At 47.6% G+C, this 25,163-nt stretch overlaps 2 protein-coding genes and 1 long non-coding RNA gene across 4 annotated transcripts; 1 reads left to right on the forward strand and 2 right to left on the reverse strand.

Moving 5' to 3' along the window:
* Window positions 1-3,334: 3,334 nt before the first annotated feature.
* RPL11 (ribosomal protein L11) lies at window positions 3,335-7,885 on the reverse strand. The gene is made up of 6 exons (XM_047869217.1): window positions 7,812-7,885; window positions 6,889-7,039; window positions 5,363-5,469; window positions 4,999-5,130; window positions 3,844-3,954; window positions 3,335-3,413 (listed from the first exon to the last, which is right to left on the reverse strand). The coding sequence occupies exons 1-6, from the start codon at window positions 7,815-7,817 to the stop codon at window positions 3,384-3,386; spliced, it is 537 nt and encodes a 178-aa protein (XP_047725173.1). The 5' UTR covers window positions 7,818-7,885; the 3' UTR covers window positions 3,335-3,383.
* On the forward strand, window positions 7,870-16,494 carry LOC125171941 (uncharacterized). 2 transcript variants are annotated; one of them, XR_007154517.1, is made up of 5 exons: window positions 7,870-8,175; window positions 10,391-10,520; window positions 12,084-12,166; window positions 12,403-12,459; window positions 13,679-16,494. It is a non-coding gene; the product is annotated as an uncharacterized LOC125171941 (long non-coding RNA). The 2 variants fall into 2 exon arrangements; XR_007154518.1 differs by having other exon boundaries at window positions 7,871-8,175; window positions 14,800-16,494.
* On the reverse strand, window positions 10,144-21,354 carry LOC125171939 (elongation factor 1-alpha, somatic form-like). The gene is made up of 7 exons (XM_047869215.1): window positions 21,211-21,354; window positions 18,042-18,221; window positions 17,647-17,943; window positions 14,070-14,220; window positions 13,727-13,983; window positions 11,978-12,212; window positions 10,144-10,444 (listed from the first exon to the last, which is right to left on the reverse strand). The coding sequence occupies exons 1-7, from the start codon at window positions 21,352-21,354 to the stop codon at window positions 10,323-10,325; spliced, it is 1,386 nt and encodes a 461-aa protein (XP_047725171.1). The 3' UTR covers window positions 10,144-10,322.
* Between the last annotated feature and the right edge of the window lie 3,809 nt (window positions 21,355-25,163).

A 25,163-nucleotide genomic window follows, 5' to 3' on the forward strand; every position in this document is an offset into this window, starting at 1 on the left:
GCCAAGCACTCTGGTACAACTTAAGCAGTTTCCCCGTTTCTGCCCCGATTCCTTTTAAAAATCTGTCTTGCTGCAGCAATTATAATCTTCAACGGTAGGCTGTGATCTGGCCCTTCACTAGCCTGATCTCATCTACTTAACTACTCACTGCCACTTTTGCTCTCTAATTAGTCTCCTTGCTGCTTCTCAACCACACTCGTACCTTCAAGCCTTTGCACAGCTGGCTGGCCCCATCACCTGCTCAGGTATCAGGGACCACCCTGTATCCATCCACATAGCTACCTGTACAATTATCCTGAATGGTAGAATGTTGGACACCCCTGACCTATAGGCACTAATACCAAGAGCAGCCCTATTTACAGGGATAACTGAAAGGCCTCCCTCATAAATTTTCAAATACCCCAGGATGGGGACAGATTACTGTCCTGGATTGAGAACTCTGTCGTAAACAATAGTTGCAGGAAGAGAACATTCACTCGGCAAAGTAGCATCCAGTATTTTGAGGACTCTGTCGTAAACAATAGTTGCAGGAAGAGAACATTCACTCGGCAAAGTAGCATCCAGTATTTCTTGGCCTGGTACTGGGATGCAAACAGATGCCTGCTAGAACACAACCTTATTCTGAAGACAACCACAATGTAACATGGGGCAGAGGGCAACCTAATGTCAGTCCATGTTTTCATGGACAGCAGCTGAAGAAATCAGAAAAACAACCACACAGCAAGAACTTCACAAAACTAAATTTATTAAAGAAATTTCCTTAGGTGTTATGTCCTCCCTCCCTGTTTTGGCATTATCATGTGGGTAGTTCCTAGGCTTTAGTGTGCACATACAAATCACCTACAGATCTTGTTAAAAAGCAGATTCTAATTCAGTAGGTCTGAGGTGAGGCCCAAGAGTTTTAACAAACCCCAAGGGAACAGTACCACTTAACAACAAGTGAATAGATGCCAACTCAAACTGTTGTGAATTTGACAACAGTCTGACATCCATTTGGAAGCCAAGCTTTTTTTTTTCAACTTTTTTTTTTTTTTTGGGACAGAGAGAGACAGAGCATGAACGGGGGAGGGGCAGAGAGAGAGGGAGACACAGAATGGGAAACAGGCTCCAGGCTCCGAGCCATCAGCCCAGAGCCTGACGCGGGGCTCGAACTCACGGACCCCGAGATCGTGACCTGGCTGATGTCGGACGCTTAACCGACTGCGCCACCCAGGCGCCCCAGGAAGCCAAGCTTCTAACCAGGACAGGGGGCAAGCTTTCTGAACACCAAAGCTCTAAACTGGTTAGTAAAAATCTCCCTACTTGCCCCAGGGCACATGTTCTAGGACTCACCCAGAATACCACTGAGAGCTGGGACTAAAATCCGGTCAGATCACTAAACTCCCAAGAGTCCTTTTTCTACTAGGCCAGGAGCCCAGGCAGTTTCATTTTAAAACGGGAAGTCATGGGGCACGTGGGTCGCTCAGTTGGTTAAGCATCTAACTTTGGCTCAGGTCATGATCTCACAGTTCTTGAGCTCAGGCTCTGCACTCTGACCGCCCCTCGCAGGATTCTCTCTCTCAAAAAGTAAAATAATAATAATAATAACAACAACAAAATAAAACGGGGACTCAACTCAACTGAATACACATGGCAGGACCAAATCAAGGATAGGCAGGTTTTACTGCTAAACAGGAACATAAACATAAAAACATACAGATACACGGCAAATGGCTAACGGTAAAGTGCACAAGGACGATGGTGGCATTAGAGGGCCTTTCATTTTCTACATTCTGTATTTCTGGAACAATCTATCTTTTTAAAGTAGGCTCCATGCCCGACATGGGGCTTGAACTCACGACCCTGAGATCAAGGCTTGGTTGCTCTATGACTGAGCCAGCCAGGTGCCCCTCTGAATTGCTTTATTTAAATGAAACAAGCGTTATGCTCTCCATCTCTGTACCATATTACTGACTTCCCATGGCAGCTAGCACCCACGAGCACTAGCTACAGATTCACCAACAGTTTGTTCTCACATGTGTATTCCAGTTGTAGTTGTTATTCTAATTATAGAAGTTAGGACAAATCAAGTCCTCCCCTATAAAAATGAAGCTGAACCACAAGAATCACGCCTACACAAGTTTCACTGTTTACAAGGTGATAGCCCTAGCCCTAGAGTCAGACTGAAAAGTGAAAGCATACTGATAAATTTTAAGTGAAACAAAAAGTATATGGTAACACGTTTCGTGATTCTCCACTTTAAGCAACTGTATCTGATCTCACTAAGATTTTATTATCAGGAATACAAAAATAGTTATGTTTTCATAACAACTTAAAAACACCAAATAATCTCTGGGTTTTAAAATAACTACAAACGCAGCTAACAAATTAGAACCATTTAATGGTAGTGAAAAGGTGGCCTGAGAACAACTGAACTCAATAGTCACAAGTTATTGAACTAAATTAACATGCTCAAAATGTAAACCCTAAATTGAAAATTATGAACCATCAACCAAGTACTGTGTCTAATGGTCAGAGAAATGGTGGCTTTTGAATGCCACTGCTTCAGTGACACGGAAAAGATAAGGAAATTCTACTTTCACACCAAAGGAAGAGCAAACTTTGATAAAAGGTAACATTTCTCATATACCAAAACACAAAATTAACCCTTTTTGAGCACTGTGTGCCTGGTACAAGTCTAAGTATTCTAGGCGTATTAAACTTTAATCTTTAACCTCTGAGGGCTATCACTTGCCACCATGATACAATTGAGAAACTGAGGCAGAGATTAACTAGTTTAAGGTAACATAGTGGATAAAAGGGAGGACAGGGAATCACATCCAATTTGGCTCAAAGACCGTTCTCTTCTCTGCTTATATTTCCTTAACAACCCTATACATCCTCATTTTAAAGGAAAACTGAATCTGAACAGTTAAACCAAAATTTAATCCCAAGCATCACACGCCAAAACCTGTGATTTCCTTCAACAGATACAAGTGCTGGTATAATCTCTAGTGAAGAGCAGAATTACTGAATAGAGGGAGCTTCCTGAAACATGGGAGCCCTGCATCCCACCTTTAACCAAGGCTCTATATTCAAACCCCAGACCCAATCATACCCTCCCCTCTAACATCAGTTTCCACGTGACTACCGTACCACCACCACAGCCTAATAACAAGGGTATGGTGAGCACAGGCAATGCTGCGAAACTCAGGCTTCGATCTGCCAGGAAACACTGGCATCCAGAGGACGACAGGGTTGTTACCAGCTATTCCCATTGAAGCTTTAAGTGGCTTGAGGTCCAGGGACTTGAATATGGCCAGGCTCCTTTCACAGAACACACAACAGTAATATATACACTTCACTGAAAAGTTTTTATTGGCCTTTTGGATAGAAACGGGAATTTATTTGCCAGGAAGGATGATCCCATCATACTGAAAGAGAAGAGATTTTATTTTTTCACAACAGGAGGCAACAGCAAAGATTGCAGCAATGGCTAACGTTTGAGACTCCAAATCTGACACATGAATTCAGCTCTGAATCCCACATCCCTTCTAGACTGAACAGGAAGCTGGCCAGTTTTAACAACTACTACATTGTGCTCAAACTGTGCTTGACCCTGAGAAAAGGGGGCTCCTATTAAAGCCATATTCCACCCCTTCCAACGACCTGCATTTATGGGGGTGGGGAGAAAACCTGATTCTGGGTGTTCAAACCACCAACCCTGGAAGCCCACGTTTGCCAAGTTGCCCAAATATACTACCTTTAAAGAAACTACCCACCAAATGGTGCTGGATTTTGCACCCCCAAACCCCAACTCCAACACCACATTCCACCACTTCACCTGAGATAAATCAGCTTTACCTTCTGTTGGAACCAGCGCATGGCCTCCTCTTTGCTGATTCTGTGTTTGGCCCCAATGCAGCCTGTCCTGCGCTTCTTGTCTGCGATGCTGAAACCTGGCCTACCCAGCACCTGTCCCAGGAATAACCAACAGTCACCTAGCCAGCTCAGAGTCAAGAGTACACGGACAAGACTCACACATTTGAGACTGATCATCAAGAGTCATTTGGTGGCCCCAACGAATTCTGGAGCAAGAGACCCACGATCTCAGGGTCTGATAAAACTGTTAGCAGCATCCAGGACAACATACCACACTTTAAATCTGCTTTGGAGGCTGGAACTTGCAAGCACCTCCCACCCTCCCTGCCTGACTTCCAATGGTAGCTAAGGATTCTCCACCATCGCTCCCCAGTCTCCAAAGCACATTTTTAAAAGAACACTAAATTAAAAAAATCTTACTATAATATATACATTATAGAAAATTTCAGATTCTGAGAAGCACAAAGAAATAGTTATTCGTTTTTTCTGCTTCAGTTCAAAAGTGCTTCTTAAAGTCTTGCTTCTCCCAAACTTCCTGTGATCACCAGATTCTCCTTAGCATTTGGATATTCAAATCTAATGCGGGTGCTGCCATTACTCAGGTTCCACACTAGTCAGGACTTCTGGTTTTTGCTATTTAGTTTCACGGTTGGACAAACACACAAATGGTCATTTGTACATTGAAATCCCTATCCTGACTGAGCAAACAGCCACGTCACCAAACATGTATCTACGTCCTCTGGATGGAAGCCACCCTACCTTCCCTAAGGGAAGGAGCTGGGAAAGAGCGGCCTTAGTTAGTACAGCCAACCCACACGCCAAATACAGCACCAGAACTCACTCAAATTTTCAATTCAGTGGGTGGAATAGTTCCTTCAGCCTCTAAGCTGTAATGGTGCTTGTTAGATCCTAGACTATAATCTTCACAATAGCAGCATCCCGTCTATCTAGTTCAGTGTTGTATTCCTACACCTGCCACAAATGAGGCACATCTTCCCAAGGGGGACAACACAAAGCAGACAACACTCAAAGCTTCAATCCAACATCGTAACATCAAGATAGCACATATGAAATAAAGGAGTAGGCAGAGTCTACTCTCCTCACAGACCAGGAGTGGAAAAGATTAAATATCCATACCACATAGAAGTCCAGGCCATAGATACCAATGCTTGGGTCATATTTGATCCCCAGATCGATGTGCTCCTGGATCCCAAAACCAAAGTTTCCAGTATCGGAGAAGTTATTTTTTCTTAATTCATACTCTCGCACCTAAGGAGAAAAATGCAATTACACCCCGTGTCAACTCAAATTCTCCCAAAATTACTAGCTTAGTCCACAACACTCAGCACCCCAGAGATACGATTCCATTAACTTGATCATGGATAAAATCTTATTTTCCCACAACACAAATCACATCACAACTGTAGATTTCGTAGAACTTTCCCAACATGTAAAGGGCACAGGAAAACCCAGAGAAATCATTCACAGAGATCAGCCTCACCTTTAGACCTTTCTCCAGGATTTCTTCTGCCTTGGCCCCACGGACCGTGCAGTGGACAGCAATCTTTTCATTTCTCCTGATACCAAAGGATCTAACGGTGTATCTAGCTGCAGGTAGGGAGAAACAAGGAGTCAGGTATCACACGTCCACCCCACTCACCTCTTCCCCAGAACATCACCTCCAGGTCTAAGAGACATGAAGCATCCATCCACATCCTAAGTGGTGGCATTCTAACCGGTGTCGCCCACATCTGTTTCATCCTTAACACAGAAAATAGATTTTCCAATTCCAAGTCACTCAGTCGTAACTTCAGCAACTAAGAGCTTCCAAGTCATAATGTCGAAGTCTCAGGAGGGGCCAAGTACACGGCCAGAATAGGCCACTAGAAAGGAGTATGACCATTGTGTTCTAAACAAAACATTATTGATAGTAGCTAACATTCTCTAAAGTCTTATTGTAATATCCTCCTATCACAGATGAAGTTCTGGGAGGTTAACGTGCCCCAAATAAGAGGCAGGCTCTGAACCCATGAACTTGCCATATTCCAGTATCCTAAAGCAATGAAACTTCAAAAACAAAAAAATCAACACAATGATAGTATCTACACTGGGCGTGGCAGGCAGCAGGCATTTCACACAATTCATTCACTCTATCCATCACAAGCTTATTAACATCCCCTTCAGGCCAATGAGGAAACTGAGACCCAAAAAGGCCAAAGTCAGACCAGCAGGTGATGGAGCTATAAGCTGAACCCCATTAGTCTAGGTACACAACTCTGTGTTTTACATTATTTTTTTTAAAGTTTATTTATTTTGAGGGGCGCCTGGGTGGCTCAGTCGGTTAAGCGTCTGACTTCAGCTCAGGTCATCTCACGGTCTGTTGGTTCTAGCCCAGTGTCGGGCTGTGCCGACAGCTCAGAGCCTGGAGCCTGCTTCAGATTCTGTGTCTCCCTCTCTCTCTGCCCCAATCCCGCTTGCACTCTCTCTCTCAAAAATAAACATTAAAAAACAAACAAAGCTTATTATTTTGAGAGACAGTGCCAGTGAGCACGCGCATAGCAGGGGCGGTGCAGAGAGAGGGAGAGAATCCCAAGCAGCACATGGAGCGAGACGCAGGGCTCGATTTCACGAGATCATGACCTGAGCAGAAATCAAGAGTCCACCACTTAACTCACTGAGCCACCCAGGTGCCCCACACAGCTCTGTTCTTAATGTAGCCCCTAAATTCTAAATGTGAATCAAGCCAAATACCGTTTACTGTATTCCCAACATTTCCACTCTGCCTGTAAAATCTCTCCCTGGACCAGTCCTAGCTTCATCCCTCCTAACTTAAAAACCTGGTATCCCAACACCAAAACCAATTTTGAAACGAGGATATGTCTGGGGTACTGTAGGAAGCTAATGCTTTTGAGGGATACCAACTGTCACTTGCAAAACGGGGCCCTCAACAGGCTGGAAACCAGGTAAATTAGGAAACACCCAGGCATACTCGGCCACCGGCCCTCTCCCCTGACTGCCACCGCTCACCTTTGGAGAACACAGGGGTCTGGCCTGTGAGCTGCTCCAGCACCTTGGCTGCCCTGGTCAGTCTGTCTCCACTCTCCCCCACACAGATGTTGAGGCAGAGCTTGCGGATGCGAAGTTCCCGCATGGGGTTCTCCTTTTCACCTTGATCCTGCTGCAACACGGGAGGCGCAGCAGTCAACACACAACCCCGCCACAGCTGCGAGTCCAGCATTTGGATACACAGCATTACCGATCTCGGCTCATCCCCATTCCTAACGAAGGCCCTAAGGGTTCAAAAAAGTCTGGGAGGCACCAAGGCAGGCAGCTCGGGATCTGGTCTCTTCCTCGACGCACGGAATGGGTGAATGGAAACTCAGGACGGGTATCGGGAGTTAAAATTACAGGCAGTGGATGAAGCCCAAGGGACTCAACGTGTAAGGTGTCGGAGCGCGTCCCCATTATAAAGCTAACGGGGGAGAAAATCGAATTGAAAAGCTGGGGAAACGGGAAACACGTGGTTGTGCGACGTCCCCGTTCCGTTCCGAAGCAGCCCAGCGGCTGCGGCAGAAGGCGAGCGCCTTCCCCAAGCGGACAAACAGGCTGAGGTTCCCCAGCGCCGGGGAGGTCTCAAGTCCTCAGAACGGGCAACAGGTCCTGACACCGCGTGCCAGCCCCTCCGTTCGCTCCGCTCGCCCTCCCTGCAGCCTACGGGCTATGCTTCTGAGCCCTCCCGGCGCCTGCTCCGAGCCCGCTCCTGAGAGAGCGGAGGGGAGGCGACAGGGTTCAGCTCCGCGCCCTGCGCCCGCATGGCTCTGCCAGTTTCGGCACGGCCAGCACTGCGGGCTCCCTTCTCCTCCGGCCGCGGACCAGGCAGCTCCCGCGGGCCCGGCCGGCCGTGGATGAAGGCGGATGAAGGGAAGCAAACCGAGGGCTCAGCTACTCACCGCCATGGTGAAGGACAGGAAGAGAAAGTGGAGCTTCCGGCCCAGGGCCTTATGGGTCAGGAGGCGGGCTCTTTTCCCAGGCTAAAGGGAGAGCTGAGGAGGAGCAGGAGGGGCTCGAGCGACGCGACGCAGCGTCCGGCGAGGCCTGGTGGGCGCTGCCGGCAGCCGCGGGCGACGCCGGCAGAGCCCCCCCCCCCCCCCCGGACCTGGGTTTTCCAAAAGCGGGTTTTAAAACTCCCGAACGGACTTTCATTGAGCTTCCGGTCTCCGTTGACGCTCTTCCCTCCCCCCAGTCTCCGGACCTGGTGGTTCTTGCCTGATGAGACTTCCAGAACTACATGAAATCAATTATGCAAGCTGTGAAGTAAAAATTTTATTTTATTCGGTGAAAATGTAAACAAATGGAATGTATACAATTAGAACAGTGGTGGCTTAAGAGTCCCGAGCTGTGGAGACAGGCAGCTGTGCTCCTATCTTGGCTAGCTCATCGCTATGCGACCCAGGGCAGGTTACCAATTAGACCTCTTTCAGCCTCAGTTTCCCTCGGCTTTAAAATGGGTACCTAGGGGCGCCTGGGTGGCTCAGTCAGTTGAGCGTCCGACTTCAGCTCAGATCAGGATCTCGAGGTTCGTGGGTTCGAGCCCCGCGTCGGGCTCTGGGCTGACAGCTCAGAGCCTGGAGCCTGCTTCCGGTTCTGTGTCTCCCTCGCTCTACTCCTCCCCCCCCCCCACTTCCTCTCTCTCTTCTTCAAAAACAAACGTTAAAAAAAAATTAAAAGATAAAATGGGTACCTAGATTATAATGCGGTTGTTATGAAAATCAAAGGTAATTGCGTAGGGCACGCAGTAAGCTTGCAATACGAGGTTGCTCTTAATATAAACCCACTAGAGCCAAGCAAACTTACACACCCCACCCCCCCAAAATGTGTTAGACACGGTGTATAGTCAAGAGTCAACCTGCAGTCACAAAAAGGGCTTGCAAGATCGGTCTCTGACGAAGGCTCCGATCGCAAACAGTAATAGAGCTTCCTGGTTTACACTAAATCCTCAACATCGGGGCTCAAGGGGCTGCCAGGATCCACAACGGAGGTAGAATCTCGAATCAGTCAGTTTCTTTAACAGGAATAAATGGACAGAAGGCTTTGGTGGCAAAAGAGACAAGCCTATCTCTGCTGCCATAATTCCCTTCTCCCACTGCTACAGGGGAGGTAAAACCCCCCAGGCTCTCCTTGTTTCATCCAGTAGGGTCAAAGGGGACTTCTGGGAAGGGGGGTTGAGGGAGGAGAGTAAAAAGACCCCTCGTGCCCCTCCCCCCCATCAGTCACCCCTGCACCCTTGAGCTTCCTCCAAGCACCCACTAGCTAACTCAGAGCTGAGGCCTCAGTCAAACCTCTCAGAGAAACCAAACCAAGGGAGGGGCGGCTCCAAAACTTGGAATAAAGAGACAAGATAGCTTAATGCAACACATGATCCAGGATTTTCTTTTGCCGTGAAGCATGTTTTTGGAGTAACTTGGTGAAATCTGAGTTAGACCTGCAGATTTCAGAAGTGGACCCATGTTAATTTAACACCCTCATTCTGATCACTTTACCTTGGTTATATCAGAATATTCTTTTGGATTTAAGAAATACCCCTGCAGTATTTGCTGTAAATGGCCATCATGTCTGCAGATCACTCTCAAATAATTCAGGGAAAAAATGTGGTAAATAGGATTTGGGGATTCTGGGTGAAAGAAACCTGGGGTTTCTTGCAGCTTCGTAACTCTAAAATTGTCAAGCTGAAGTTAAAATAACCTGAGGGAGACATGTACCCTGCAGATCTAAAACAGAGCTTGCCCTACAAGTCTCAGGGCTCACTCTCCCCCTGCCAACATTTTTCCAAAAGAACTTCTCCAGTTCTGGATAGTGCTATCCCAAGATAGTGCTCACTTGCCTCCAGTGCCCACACCATGTTAATGAGAGTAGCTAATTACCATGCCCAGCAAGTACCAGCTTGCTCAAACTTCAACATCCCTGTGGAGGCCGACATTGTTTTCCCATTTTACAGATGAGCAAGGCACACAGAAGTTTAGTAACTTTTATAGACACTAAAGTCAGGCTGTTTAACACTAGAGTCCTGTTCTAGGAACTGATGACCTTGGCCAGGGCCAAAAGCTGCCCTGGACTTTTCTCTTTACACCTTTTCCTCCCTGTGACCCCAGCTCTCTGGTTCTTGCACCAGTCAGGCACCAGAAGGAAAGCAAGGGGTAGAATTAGACTGAGCACCCCACCTGCTTCCTCCTTGCTTGCAACATCAAGGCCAATAGAGGCAGGGGCAAAAAGTCTTGGTGTGCTTTATTCCCATGCCTCAAGCTCCTCAGCAAAAAGAAAACTGCATTAGCAGGGGGCAGGTTTAAGACAGTTAAGGCAAGAGAAGAGTAAGTCCAAGGCTCCTCCTTGAGCCCATTCTTTTCCAGCTGTGGGTCCTCCTGGGCTGCTCCTGGCCTGGAAAGGCCTGAAGTAGCTGTCACCACTCACTTCCTGGCCGCTTTCATGGCAGATTTGGTGACTTTGCCACCAGTTGCTGCTTTTTTCTCCACAGCCTTGATGACCCCAACCGCCACCGTCTGCCTCATGTCACGGACAGCGAAGCGACCTAGGACACAGGACATGAAGAAGCAAATGGGGAATGCTACCAAGGCACGAGCTAGGACACTTGCACAGGAGGCCAAGTAAGTAACACCCTAAATTATACATACGAGTGCATTTAATTTTCATGTCTCATAGATCTCCTATCTACTTTATAGTTGGGAAAGCTGGGGGTAAGAAGGAGGTCACTCTGCTGTGATGGTTGAAAACCCAGAAAGTCTCAAACCAACACTTACATTCTTAGCCACTGGACTGTCATCCCATTTCCCTAAGTAAAGGTCACAGGGAAAAACTTTGCTTTTGGTGCAACCCACCAACCTACCATACCGATGCTCCAGCTGCCAACCAGCTAGCTCTTTCTCTGTGCCCACCACAACAACCCACAGGACGGATCTCATTTACATTCAACTGTGAACCTGGCAGATGCTTCTCCTAGGGGAGGGGAGTTCTTGAATGCTCTCTGACTTCAAGTGGTGGAGGGAAAGGCTTATGGCATCTGGCTTCAACCTCATAGTATTTTTGGCAGAGATAGGAAGTACTAGACCAGCTTTGTAAGATTCATGTGGCAGCCTCTGTGGCCCGCCTCTAAAAGTAGCCTTTTGAAATTCACACCCTGGGAGACCCTGAAGGCCGGGACTTGTTTGTTTATAAATCTCTATCATCTGTGGGGTGCCTGGGTGGCTCAGTCGGTTGAGCGTCTGACTTCGGCTCAGATCATGATCTCACAGCTCGTGAGTTCGAGCCCCGCATCGGGCTCTGTGCTGACAGCTCAGAGCCTGGAGCCTGCTTCCGATTCTGTGTCTCCCTCTCTCTGCCCCACCCCCCGTTTACATTCCGTCTCCTCTCTCAAAAATAAACGTTTAAAAAAATTAAAAAAAAATCTCTATCATCTAGCACAGAATAGGCACTGTACAAAAGTGCCTACCCCCTATACGTTAGAGTTCAGAACATTCTAGGTTAATTGTTTAAACCTAGCCATGTATAATATACTTGGGGAATCTAAGAAACAGACTCCTAGGCTGCAGCCCTGACCAGGTGAATCTATCAGGGTCTGAGCCGCTGGGTTTAATAGGGTCCGTCGGTGGTTCTGATTATCCGCCAGGTTTGAAAACCACTGCACTAGAGAAGATGGAAAAAGAAGATCCCTAATAATCTCTGCTTTATTCACCTCCTCTGGATCAGAGTGTCTTAAATCGATATGCATCCCGATTACCTGGGGATATTGTTAAACCGCAGACTTGAGTTCAGCAGGTCTGGGTGGGGCCTGAGGCTCTGCATGTCTAACCACCTCCCAGGGGATGCCCATGCTGCTAGTCCACGGACCCTGCTTTGAGTAACAAGGGCTCTAAAGTGGCCCCTGACAAAAACCATTTTCCTTTTTTTGTTGTTGTTATTGTTGTTGAGCCCCTCTAACCTGGAACTCAGGTCCTTCTAACCAGGTTCTGCAACCTGGCTTGGATGTGACACATTGGCTAACTGGCTCCCTGGAGCCAGGAGGAGGATGGGGCAGCCCCACTAGCCAGGTGCTGTCAGGACTTACCAAGGGCTGGGTACTCTGAGAAGCTTTCCACACACATGGGCTTTCGTGGGATCATCTGAACAATGGCCGAGTCCCCAGACTTTAGGGCTTTGGGATTATCTTCCAGCTTCTTGCCCGAGCGCCGGTCGATCTTCTCCCTGAGCTCAGCAAACTTACAGGCGATATGGGCCGTGTGGCAGTCCAGAACTGGTGAGTAGCCAGCCGCAATACTGCCAGGGTGGTTGAGAATGATCACCTGGAACCCAGGGTCGGATGGGAGCCGGGGAGGGGATTAGCCAAGCATCCTCCAAAGGAGGCAGCCCTGAGCAGCCAAGGGGTCAGGCCCCTTGGACACATTTTAAGTCATAGTGAGCATTTGAACGTTTATTGAGTATACCAAGTTCTGTGCTAAGTAGATCTCATGCATTCCGATTTAATTTTCACAGCAGAGAGCCTGAGTAACTTACCCATGATGGAACAGCAGGCAAGTGGCAGAGCTGGGGGTGAGTGACACTAAAACCAACACACTTGTACGTTATTTACGTACTATTTTTCCCCACCATTCAGAAGATGGATTATAATAGCAGCTAGCTAACTTGTTAGGTGACCTGTTGGCCCCAGGTCAGCTGTTTTACATATCACCGCCTCATTTAATGTTCCCAAGCTCACTACAAGGTAGCACCGGGCTCCACATGCACAAGTAAGAATGTGCCAGACTTTGCATCTAGAACAGCCTTCACATTCTAACTCTGGGCCAAGGAAACACCCGAGAGCTCTAACGTACAGATTCCCAGGTTCCACCCATGTCTACTGCATCACTTCCCAGAACCACTGAGAAGAGTGTTAGGAATCTGCATTAAAAAATTATGAGGGTGGGGAGAGGCGCCTGATGGTTCAGTCAGTTAAGCTTCTGACTTTGGCTCAGGTCATGATCTCACGGTTCGTGGGTTCGTGAGTTTGAGCCCTGCGTCAGGCTCGGTGCTGGTAGCTTGGGGCCTGTAGCCTGCTTCAGATTCTGTTTGCCCCTCTCTCACTTGTGCTCTGTCTCTCAAAAATAAATTAAAAAAAAATTTTAATGTTTATTTTTGAGAGACAGACGGAGGGTGAGTTGGGGAGGGGCAGAGAGAGGGAGACACAGAATCTGAAGCAGGCTCCAGGTTCTGAGCTGTCAGCACAGAGCCGGAGGCGGGGCTCAAACTCATGAACCATGAGATCATGACCTGAGCCAAAGTTGGGCACTCAACTGACTGAGCCACCCAGGCACGCCTGGAATCTGCATTTTTTAATGTTTATTTTTGAGAGAGAGTATGCGCCAAGTGCGCGTGCAAACGCAAGCAGGAGAAGAGCAGAGAGAGAGGACAGAGGATCTGAAGCGGGCACTGATAGCGAGCCGATGGAGATCATGACTTGAGCTCAAGTCCTAAGCACCAGGCGCTAAGTCCCAGCCACCCAAGCGCACCAGGAGTCAGCATTTTTGTAATACTCCCAGGTGATTCTAATCCACCTGGTTTGAAAACTGCTTTAAGACATCAAGACCATACTGTGGAAGCTAAGATCAGCAAAGTACATTGTTTAGTTAAAGGGCAAAGTAGCAAATAAGCTGCAATCAGGATCCTAACCCGGACAGTTGGACTGTACCTACACTGCAGGCCAAGAGCCTAGCATGGAGCATATGCTCAGGGCCCACTTCCTGAATGACCCAGTGGACCATTCTTCTCCTAGGACAGTGTGGCTGTCTCAGGAGGACACCCCTTAAATGGTCCTCCTCACCTGGGAGACGAAGCTCCCCACCTCGGAGGGCGGGTCATTCTTGCTGTCTCCTGCCACATAGCCCCGCCTGATGTCCTTCACCGACACGTTCTTCACATTGAAGCCCACATTGTCGCCGGGCAGGGCCTCAGCCAGGGCCTCGTGGTGCATCTCTACAGACTTGACCTCCGTGGTGATATTGCAGGGGGCAAAGGTCACCACCATGCCGGGCCTGAGGAAGCCTGTTTCTACCCGGCCCACGGGCACAGTGCCGATGCCTGGGGGACAGAGCAACCACAGCTGTCAGCGGCCAGACCTCCACGAGCCCCCAACCCCAAGCACCCCCAACACAGCATGTACTCACCCCCAATCTTATATACGTCCTGCAGAGGCAGCCGCAGGGGCTTGTTCACAGGGCGGGCAGGGGGCATGATGGAGTCTAGCGCTTCTAGCAGGGTCATGCCCACCATGTTTCCTTCCTTCCTGGTGATCTTCCAGCCTCTGAACCAGGACATCTGGAAAAGCCACCAAATGTGCAGCTCACTTAGGCTTGAGGGAGCCTGTCCCAGGTGCCAAACTGGTTTTAACATGAGACTTCAAGCAATTTTTTAATGCATTTTGAGCCTCAGCTTCCTCATCTATGAAACGTATCCCCACCTACCTTGCAGGCTCAAGTAAAACACAAAAGGCCACATGCAATCCACCAAGCACAATGTTCGACATGTACTAAACACCCACTAAGTGGTGGCCATTCCTCTAAATCTTGTAGTTGTTGCCCAACTTGAGCCAATATTTTTAGGAAGCAGAGATCCCTAGAGTCTGATTAGCTCTTGGGTCTCATTCCATCTTGTCATTCCACAGATGGGGAAACAAAGGAGCAGAATAAACATACAGCAGAATTAAGTAAGCATCAGGAGCGAGAATGAAGATACAACTCAAATACTCTAACACTTACACCTTCTGAACACTAGATGTTCCCCAACATCTTAGGCCAGGAGAGCGTTATTGAGTGTGAGGCCTTCTAAAAGGATAACTAAGTATGACAGTACATCGTATGCATGCCTTTTAAGCAGACACTTTATTTACTTCTCTAGAAACCCTCGCCAAAGCTCATCAGAAACGTCATCTTTGCCTTCAGAGATGTATCAGTTAACTGGAAATCCAGGACAGAGGAGGTACAGAAAGAGCCAAGGAGGTTGATGTGAAAGGCCAAGTGAGCAGCCAGCCATCAAGCGGCAGAGCTGATCAGCATGTGGCCTTAGCTCAGGCCTAAGGCAAACTGGTGGAATCCCAGTCACATTTCTCCTTTCCAGTCATAGACCCTTGAGAAAATCCCTAGGCTTTGAAATCTCAGTCTACCATCAGTGTTAAAGCAATAGCAGCCCTTACCTATTGATTAAAGGCAGGACATGGGAGAGGTGCCCTGGCCTTGGAATCACACACAACAATCTCTCAGTCCTTAGTGAGACTCTCAGAAGAGAGAGGAGCAGGGACTGCCGTGGGTGAAAGGGTCGGTAAGGGGGATCAGGGATGGCTTTGGTGGGTAGGGAAGAAGGCTCCAGTCAAGTAAGCCCTCTTCTGTGAGGGAGAAGCAGAGCTATGCAGCACAGAAGCCACACAGAACACGTCTTGCCTAATGGACTAAAAAATGGGTGACTCAAGGAATAAAGCTATAATTTCTATTAATACTCAACTCTAGTAAGCAGGGGGCGTGGGGTGGAAGGGAAGCAGGAGGCTTTGAAGAACTGTAATAAGCATTTTTATATAAATAATTCAAACGTTAAAAAAAAAAAGAACATTTCCTCTTTTTACAGAGGAATAATTGAGGATCAAAAGTAGGTTGCCCAATGCCCAAACAAGAAGTTGATAAGGAGGCCAACGCCCCACTCAAACAGAACCTCATTGTGAGGATAATCTCTTCTATTAGTTTGATGAACTTGGACACTAACTTGGCTCTATGCCAACTCAGAGGCCTGCATAATAAGCCTAGGAGGTCAGCATCACCCCCCACCTTAAAAATGGGAAAACTGATGTCTCCAATGTCACAGGTATTTCTTGAGAGTGGAGGCTAAATCCTAAATGTACTGTCTAGTCCACTGACTGCATGTTTTGTTCTTTTAACATCTAGAACATACTAGATGCCCAATAAATGCCCGAAGGGACAAGAAGATAAAATCCCCTTATTTCACTAGCTGAACTATGTGCTAATACTTGGGGAATGGGCATCAAAGCTTTAGGTTTCTGTTCTATGGTCATTTTAGAAGAGCCCGCCTTCACCACCCCATATAGAAGAACTCTCTCATACCATGCCCCCCTCATCCTTAAGTTTTTCTTAGCATTTGTCATCATCCACTATATTACCACCCCCCTGTCTCTCCCGCCCAAGACCCAAGACCGCAGTGCCACGAGCAGGGCTGGGTCTCATTCCCCACCACACCCTCAGCACCAAGGAGAGTGCCCAGCATGCAAACGTTGAAGTACCATCCAAGTGAACACACTGCCAATGGTAGTTCTAATCTTTCCTAAGGACGGTTGGGCAATATGTGTCAGAAGACTCTGAAATAATGCCTACCCTTTGTTTCAGTAGGAATTTATTCTAATTAAATTATCGAGGACACATGCAAAGATTTATTTACCAAGATGATTATGGTGGTTTTTAATAAAACAAGAAACCATATTCTTGGAAGCTGGTGACCTTGGGCTATTATTTAACTACACTGTGTCCCAGTTTTCTTATTTTACATGGGAATAAAATGCGTTCTTCATGGGGTTGTGTCCTTGTAAAGTGTTTAGTCTGGTGTCTGGCACATGGTAATTTCTCAAATACCATTTTCATTTAATAAGGATATGGCTAAACTGTACCACTGTGATCTGCAATATAAAACACCCATTAAGTATTAGACAGGTTTAAATGGCAAAGAAGATTCTAAACAAAGAGTTTCTAGAAAAATCACATACAGTTTAAGTCCAGCTGTGAATATCTAGAAAGAATTGCATGAAAACCAGGTTATCTATAAGCTATGGGATTGCAGTTTATGCTTCATATCTACATGAAAGGCTCATTGTAAAAATGTTAGACATTACTTTTATAATCAGAAAAAGGTTCTGATATGTACATGTGGAGGAAACAGCTAAGAATCCTCAAGTCAGTTATAGAAAAGGTAGGCTTTAGGCAGTAGTTAGTGATAGATAGCAGTTAGCATTTGAGTTAGCATTTGAGCACCAACTGTATGCATGAACCCATGTGGAGTCTCTCACTTAATTCTCACAGTCCCATGAAAGGGGTCCTTAGGCAGAGAGTATTAATTCCTCTCTTACCCCTTTACTCTGGGTGAGGGAGAAAGCTGGGGCTTGAACCCAGGTCTGATGCCAGAGCTAGACTTCCTTTGTAGGGAGACACTCATTTAAGAATTTTAAACTCTGTTAGGTTCCAGGATCCATGAACACAGTGACCATATCTTAGACACATTTATATTGCCCCCACACTTCCTAATCTGCCTTGAGAGGTAGCTTAGATGCTATAGGCATGGACTAGAATTCTAGACTCTGCTGGCACTGCTTAACAGAACTTTCTGCAAAGGTGGAAATATTCTGTAACTTCCCTGTCCAATATGGTAGCCCCATATGTTTGTTGGGCACTTGAAATGTAGCTAATACAACTAAGGAACTGAAATGATTTCATTTGGCTTAACTTTAATAATTTAATAGCCACATGTAACTACTACATTGTACAACGCAACTCTGTGCTTACTAGTTGTATAGTCTTGAGTAATCTCTGTTTATCTGTAAAATGGGGATCAAACTATGTAACCCTTGGGGAAGGAGACCCTGCACAGTGATTGGCCCATAAGCGTGCTAAAAATGCTGGTAATTCTAGGAGAAGCTCAAAGATTTGAGTGGGAATGTTGCATTGAATTGGCCCTGTCCCAGTCAGCTCTCACCTTGTTGCTGGGTTCTATCATGTTGTCTCCATGCCAGCCGGAGATGGGCACAAAGGCAACAGCCTCAGAGTTGTAACCGATCTTCTTGATATAGGCCTTCACCTCCTTGCTGATCTCCTCAAAGCGTGCACTACTGTAAGGAGGCTCCGTGATGTCCATCTTATTGACTGCCACGATGAGCTGCTTCACACCCAGCGTATAGGCCAGCAGTACATGCTCACGGGTCTGCCCATTCTTAGAGATGCCAGACTCAAACTCACCTACACCACTTGCCACAATCAGCACAGCGCAGTCTGCCTGGCCCAAGTGACAGGGGCAAGAAGGCCCAGCTCAAATTTGGCCTGGGACACCCACTGCCCACCCCCAAAGCAGAGCCAAGACAACTCTAGTGGTACCTGTGAGGTGCCTGTGATCATGTTCTTGATGAAGTCACGGTGACCTGGGGCATCGATGATGGTGATGTAGTATTTTTTGGTCTCAAACTTCCACAGGGAGATGTCAATGGTGATGCCACGTTCCCGCTCTGCCTTCAACTTGTCCAGTACCCAGGCGTACTTGAAGGAACCTTTGCCCACCTGGTCCAGGAATAGGAGGGAAGACCCCAGGGTCACCCCTGTATCCAAAGCTGCCCATGAACCAAGAAAGAAGTTCCCAAACAAGTTGAGAGTGAGAGGGATGGTAACAGGGCAGTCAGTGTATGGAGATGCCTTTGAATCTTCCAAACAATAGAATTTATTACTTAATTAATTTTTTCTTTCAGAGCATGTTTTAAAGTCAGAGTGACGCAGGGCCAAATGACAGAGCGCCTAGGCAGGCATGTGGACCACTGGCACATGGTCAGCAAGCCCTCAATCAGTAGTAGCAAACACATAAGTAATTCTGACCATGGGCTCAGTGCTGTTTCAAGCATTTAACATGGGTTATCTCATTTAATCCTCCAACAACTCAGTGAAGTTTTATTATCTTCATCTTGCAGATAAAGTAACAGAGAAATTAACTGACTGGCCCAAGATCATATAATTAATAAACAGCAGAGTCAGGATTTGAACCCAAAGCATCAGACTCCAGTTCAAACTCTCAACCACTACCTTATGTTAAAGGTTAAACCAGTATCTATGGCTGATAATTACTCGTGACACCTGGAAAAGTTGAGCTTCTTTCAGCACTGGTGAAAATGAGACTACCTAAAGGTGGTAGCATATTCAAGTTAGCATGCTTGTTCAGGGAATACTCTACCACTTGCCAGCTCACGGGACCTGGGCATCTGTTCATTTTAGCTCTAATTAGAGGGCAGAGTGGAGAACAAGAAAGACCAGAGACCAGGTGGCACCCCCCAAGGAAACTAATTAGGTTATTAAGAGATAGAATTAGAACCCAGGTGTCCTAACTTTTGTCACCGCAGGAACGTCTATAAAATCCATTGTAGTTTAGAATATTTATTAGATAAGCAGCTATCAAAGAGTGGTCCGGAGACCCTGATACCTTTTAGAGTTTGCAAGGCCAAAACTGTTATTTATATATGAAGACATTATTTGCCTCCCCCGCCCTCACTCTCTCACCATTGTGTAGTCTTTTCTAGAGGTTACATGACATGTGAAATCACAACAGACTGATTGCAGAAGGTGAGAATCCAGCTGTCTTCTATTAAGCCAGGAGTTAAAGGTATCAGCAAAAATGTAAAACAGTGCCACCCTCCCAACATTTTTTGTTTTGGAAAATAGTTAAGTATCACACTTTGTGTGAAAAATATGTTAACATATTAAGAGTTTATTACTATTATTTTTAAGTGAATTAAGCATTTTTTGAGAGAGAGAGAGCGCACATACATGCAAATGGGGAAGAGGAGCAGAGGGAGAGAGAATCCCAAGCAGGCTCCACACTCAGCTTGCAGCCCTACACAGGACTCAATCCCACAACCCTGGGATCACGACCTGAGTGGAAATTAAGAGTCAGACACTCAACCGACTGAGCCACCCCGGGCACCCCAATGAATTAAGCATTTTTAAAACCTCACTTTCAAATTTGAGTATCATAAATATATAATTCACATAAACTCCTTTGGGTGGCTTTAAGAATGTAAAGAGTTCTTGAGACCAGAAAGTTTGAGAACCACTGCATCAGACCATTTATTTTTTTCTATAACTCCGGTTATGCTTCTGTCATATTGACTGTGGACCAGTCTCTTTCTCAAAGTTCTAAAACTTTCCTTAGCAGCCCCTGGCACATAAGCGCTCCCACAATTCCAACTATACCCAAGGAAGCCAAGATTAGGAAAATAGCTGATGGCACTGATTTATGACCGATTGCTTTCTCTTTTCCATCTGTTTATACCTTTACAGCAGCTGGTTCTACAGACTATTCCCATCTTGTTTGATGCTTTTTCAACTCTAAGGTTTTCCACCCACCTCCCTGGGTCTCCCTTCTCATTCCCCTGCATGGGCTCTTTCTCCACCCATCCCAGGACTCTGTCCCACATCCTTTCCCACAGCGTGTGCCCAGCTCACTCCCGTGGTTTGGTCTCCAACCTGGGTTTCTGTCTTGAGCTCTGGACTCCAATACTCAGCTGCCCTCCTGGACATCAGCACAGAAAGCCCTGTGGACACCTCAAATTTCACACATCTAGAGCAGACTCCAGACCAGCTCTGCTCCTGATATTCACCGATCTTCCAGTTTCCAAAGTGACAAAATTGGGGCTCACCCTCAGCTCTTCTTCCTCCCTTACCCCCTTCCCTACAGCTAACTCCTAAGTTCTGTGGATTCCCCAACTCCAAGTCCCTGGACTCCATCCATTACTCTCCATGCCATGCCCACTGCTGCCGCCTGAGCCCAGGCCACCATCTTTGCTCCTGTGGGTCAGGAGCAACAACCTCCCAACTGGCTTCCCAGCCCCCACCGTTGGGCCCTTGGGCCTGTTGTCCCCGTGTTGCAGCCAGTGTGCTTTTTCTGAAAAGATACTGTCTGATTCTTGTCACTCGCATGCTTGAAACCCTTTAGTGGCTGCAGGGAAAGTGGCCAGGCTCTTTAACAGGGCACTCAAGGCCTACTACACCTGCTGTTCCAATCTCCTGGTGGCTCACGGACACCTGCCCCATTTCCTCAAGGCTCAGAGGAGGTTTCTTCCTCGGGGAAGCCTTCAGGGCCTCTCAGGACGCATTCATTGTTCCTGACTGGGCTTCCTACAGCACCCACGCTGTTGCTGAGCTTATCGTGTAACAGGAGGGTGTGTGACCAGGAGTTTCTAGGGGGCAGTGCTTGCCAAGTTCAGCATTGTATCCAGGGCCCTAAGGTCCTAGCAAATAAATCCTTTCCCCTCTTAAATGGCAGCTTTACCTTCTGAGAGACAGCATGGCATCTGTGTCACACTGACATTTAAACCTTGGTGCCATCCCCAGGCAAGCGCTGTCACCCTTTGGAGCCTCATTTGTCTTACCTGGAAAATGGCAGCCACACCACCTGCCTGGCATGATTGAGCAGGAAAGCGCCTACCAGCCCACAAGAGGCATCCCTCCCAGGGAAACCAAGGCTGGAAAGGAGGGCAGGGAGGCTCAGATAGAGCAGCCTCACCTCCGCGGCCTCCTTCTCAAACCTGTCGATGGTCCTCTTGTCGATGCCCCCACATTTGTAGATGAGATGCCCCGTTGTGGTGGACTTGCCCGAATCCACGTGGCCGATGACCACAATGTTGATGTGGGTCTTCTCTTTGCCCATGCTGGGAGCTGCTCAGAGAGAGGAGAGGTGTGCTCAGTGCATGAACTGACTGCCTCCTGCCCCAAACTCAACTTCCTTGGGACCGGGGCAGCTCAGCCGGCCGAGGGTGAGGTAGAAGAGGAAATCAGTTCACCGAGGGGGCAGAGAAGGGGCCTTTCCCACACCTCACACCTGAGGATGCTCTGGTCTCTCCCCCAGCCCCAAGGAGGACATGCTTACCTCCAGAGCCCGGAGGAGCCCCTGGTACCTCCTCACACCTAGAACAGACCAACGGGCACTGGGCCCCACCTCCTTTTACGGAGGACTTCTCAGGCCCGCCCCTGAAATCCCGTGTCCCTATTGGCTGGCCAGGATGTGTGGGAAAAACACACACCCATCTCACAGGGGGTGGGCTCTCCCTCTTCAGGTTGGGAGGAGGATGAGCCTGCTGCGCACCCAAAGGAAGCTCCTCTGGGCTTTGAGATGCTGATTGATACCCCCTTCCCACCACCTCTAGGACGCTAAAAGTGGGCCAAGGGTCAAAGGCAGGCCTGGGGTGGGAGGTGGTCCCTGGGTAATCAGGCCTGTGTGTTTGGGGGGCCGGGGAGCGTGCATAGGAAAGGGTGGGGAAGAGAAGGATCAAGTGGCTGGAGCTCTAATGTTTTACCTATCTGCCTCCTGGATCTTCTTGGGCCTCAAGAACCACATGGATTAAATTTTTTTTTTTTTTTTTTAATTTTAAGTAGGCTCCGCACCCAATGTGGGGCTTGAACTCATGACCCTGAGATTAAGTCGTATGTTCAGGGCACCTGGGTGGCTCAGTGGGTTAAGCATCCGACTTTGGCTCAGGTCATGATCTCGAGGTTCGTGAGTTTGAGCCCTGTGTCAGGCTCTGCGCTGATGGTGTGGAGCCTGCTTGGGATTCTCCATCTCCCTCTCTGTCTCTCTCTGCCGTTCCCCCCACTCTCACATTCTCTCTCTCTCTCAAATAAATAAACTTAAAAACATTTTTAAAAAGAGTCACATGTCCGACCAACTGAGCCAGCCAAGTGCCCCTCTTAGGACAAACCACATGGATTTATCCCTGCCTCCGGCAGCCTGCACACAGCCTGACTTGTGGCAAACCCTGAGTATGGTGAACGAACGCAGAATGGCCACTACCTTTAGGCCCTGAGCCCTGTACGCACCATCACTCTTATGCTACTGCTATTTCTACCTGGGACAGGAGGAAAATGAGGCTCAGGAGCCGGATCCCTTGGGAGAAAGTAGCAGCACTCAAATTGACCCCAGAATCTCAGCCAGAGTCCAGCACTGCCTCTCAGTGAACTCATGCCTGAATCACCCCCTGCTCATTTCTGTGGTCCCAGCACTGGGTCGTTGGATGAATATTTAGGGTAGGACATGGGAAGAAGATGAGCGAGAGGGGCCAGTCTCCCACACAGAAGGGCTGGCCCCAGAATTGAAGATCAAGCTACCAGACTGTAGTCTGAGGCCGGGACAGTGCTGGCATCCTCCAGAACTTCTGGAGCCACCCGTACATCAGTTCCTGAGGAGTAGGCTCTGTGCCTGGAGACCAGTTAGATGCAGGGAAAGGTGGCAGAAAGAACAGGCTCCCGAGAAGGCCAACCTAATAGGATTAGAGCCTTGGCTCTGCCCCTCTCCCTCAGTGGTCCCTTAGTCCCTCTGAGCCTGGGTGTCCACGTACCTCTGAGTGTTGTGGTCTTTCAGGATCAGCTCCCACACTCATAAATCCTGATGATGCTGATGACTGGTCCTTTAAAAAAACTTACGACAAAGTAAAAACACATGGGGACGCTCTAACCACACGCCACAGATTAACCTGTTCTTACAACCAGGGCAGCTGGGAGCCTGGGGACAGCTGGAGGGTATTCTTACTGGCCCCTCATCTTTGGATACAGGTGGTGGTAGAGAAATGATTTGCGAGTGGTTGGATCGTGTAGCTAATTTCGCCTTCATCTAAGCCTGGCTTTTCGCTAGTTATGTGGCATCTTGGTGTGTTAGCAGTTTCTTAGCTGTAAGTCCCATGAGTTCGTAAAAGGCAAAGTGAACCCCGTGGGATGGTTGTGTGTATCACCCCTTCCGGGACTCTCAGTTCCTGCTTCTGAGGATCTGTGGAGCATTGGGAAGGAAACTGGCTTTGGAATCCAAAGAACAGGCAAGTCTCAGCTCTGCCACTTGGTGGCTTGCTCACCCTTCCTCCACCTCCTCTTCATTTTCACTGGGGCCGACCTTACTCTCCCTCTCTTCTTGCAGGACGGAGGGGAGCTTCCTCCCCATGGGCGGCAGCAGGACTTGCCAGGAGACCAGCAGGTCCCTCAGCAGCCCCACCAGTGCATAGCCCAGGCAGCTCTCAATGTGTGGAGGGGCGCTCAGGAGCCAGGTCTGAGGGACTATCGGGTCTAGACAGCCCACAGAGTCACCAGGGTTCTAGAGGCAAAGGTATAAGGAAGGAATGAGTCGGGGGAGAAGGGAGGGTTCTAAGGGACCCTGAGCCATATAGAGACAACTTAAAAGAAGGCTTTGGAGCCAGAGAGACCTGAGTGGGAATCCTGGCTCCAGCCCTTACTCGGTGGGCAATGTGGAGCAAGTTGGTTGCCTCTCTGAGCCTCGTGTGAAATGCAGATAATAATCCCAGCTCACATATATTGAGCACCTATCACATCCAGGTCTGTGCTGAGCCCTTTACATGCATTTTTCCACTTGCCCCTAGAAAACACCCTCTGAGGTAGGTAGTAATATTAATAACGGATCAGGGGATGAAGTCACAAAGGGTGGAGACATGATTGGCCCAGCATTCTGAGAACACTTGAAATTATTATTTCACAAGGTTATTGGGAGATTAAATGGTATAATTTACATTTGTTAATTATTTTCACCAATTTTATAGGCAAAAAGGAGAGAGCTTAAAGCAATTTTGTTTTACATTTCCATAATTACCAAATACTTTTACAAAGTAATGGTCTTCTCTATATATTTGCTTGCATGGATTATCTATTTTTATCTTCTGATTCTTCATCTAGTGGGATTTTGTTGTCTACTCCTTTTCTGAGTGATCAGAAGGCTTCAAGCTGTAGGACTGTCCTGTTCAATATGGTAGTCACTATCCATATGTGGTGACTTAAATTTAGATTAATTAAAATTAAGTAAAATTTAAAATTCAGTTTCTCAACTATAATGGCCATATGTGAAGTGCTTAAGAGCCTCCATATTGAACAGCATGGATGTGAAACATTTCCATCATCACAAAAAGTTCTATCGGAGAGCACTGCTCTCAGAGAAATCAAGTCTGGCCTTCTGAAACCTTGAGATTGAACCATGAAGCCAGGAGCTCTGGTTCCAGGGCAGTCACTGATTGGCTGGAGTGCCTCTCAGAAAAACACATACCTCTGGACCCCATTCCTTCCCTATAAAATGTGGGAAGAGGTTAGACTAAGTAATATACGAATGTCTTTTTTTTTTTTTTTTGAGAGAGAGAGAGAGAACACTAGTGGGGGATAGGGGCAGGGGAGAGAGAGAGAGAGAGAGAGAGAGAGAGAAGGAGAGAGAATCCTAAGCAGGCTCCACATTCAGCATGGAGCCTGACATGGGGCTCGATCCCATGACCCTGGGATCATGACCTGGTCGAAATCAAGAGCTGGATGCTCAACTGACTGAGCCCCCCAGGTATCCCTGCATGAATGTCTTTTAAGCTCTGACCTTCTGGGCTCAATTCTGGGAGCTCTGGATTCAATTTCTGGTCATCTCTACACTAATCCCTTTGAGAACTCAAGCTTCTCAGTTGGCCCAGTCTTTCCCTGCAACAGAAGAAC

The sequence above is a fragment of the Prionailurus viverrinus genome, chromosome C1, assembly GCF_022837055.1.
Source record: "Prionailurus viverrinus isolate Anna chromosome C1, UM_Priviv_1.0, whole genome shotgun sequence".
NCBI classification, from domain to species: Eukaryota; Metazoa; Chordata; class Mammalia; order Carnivora; family Felidae; genus Prionailurus; species Prionailurus viverrinus.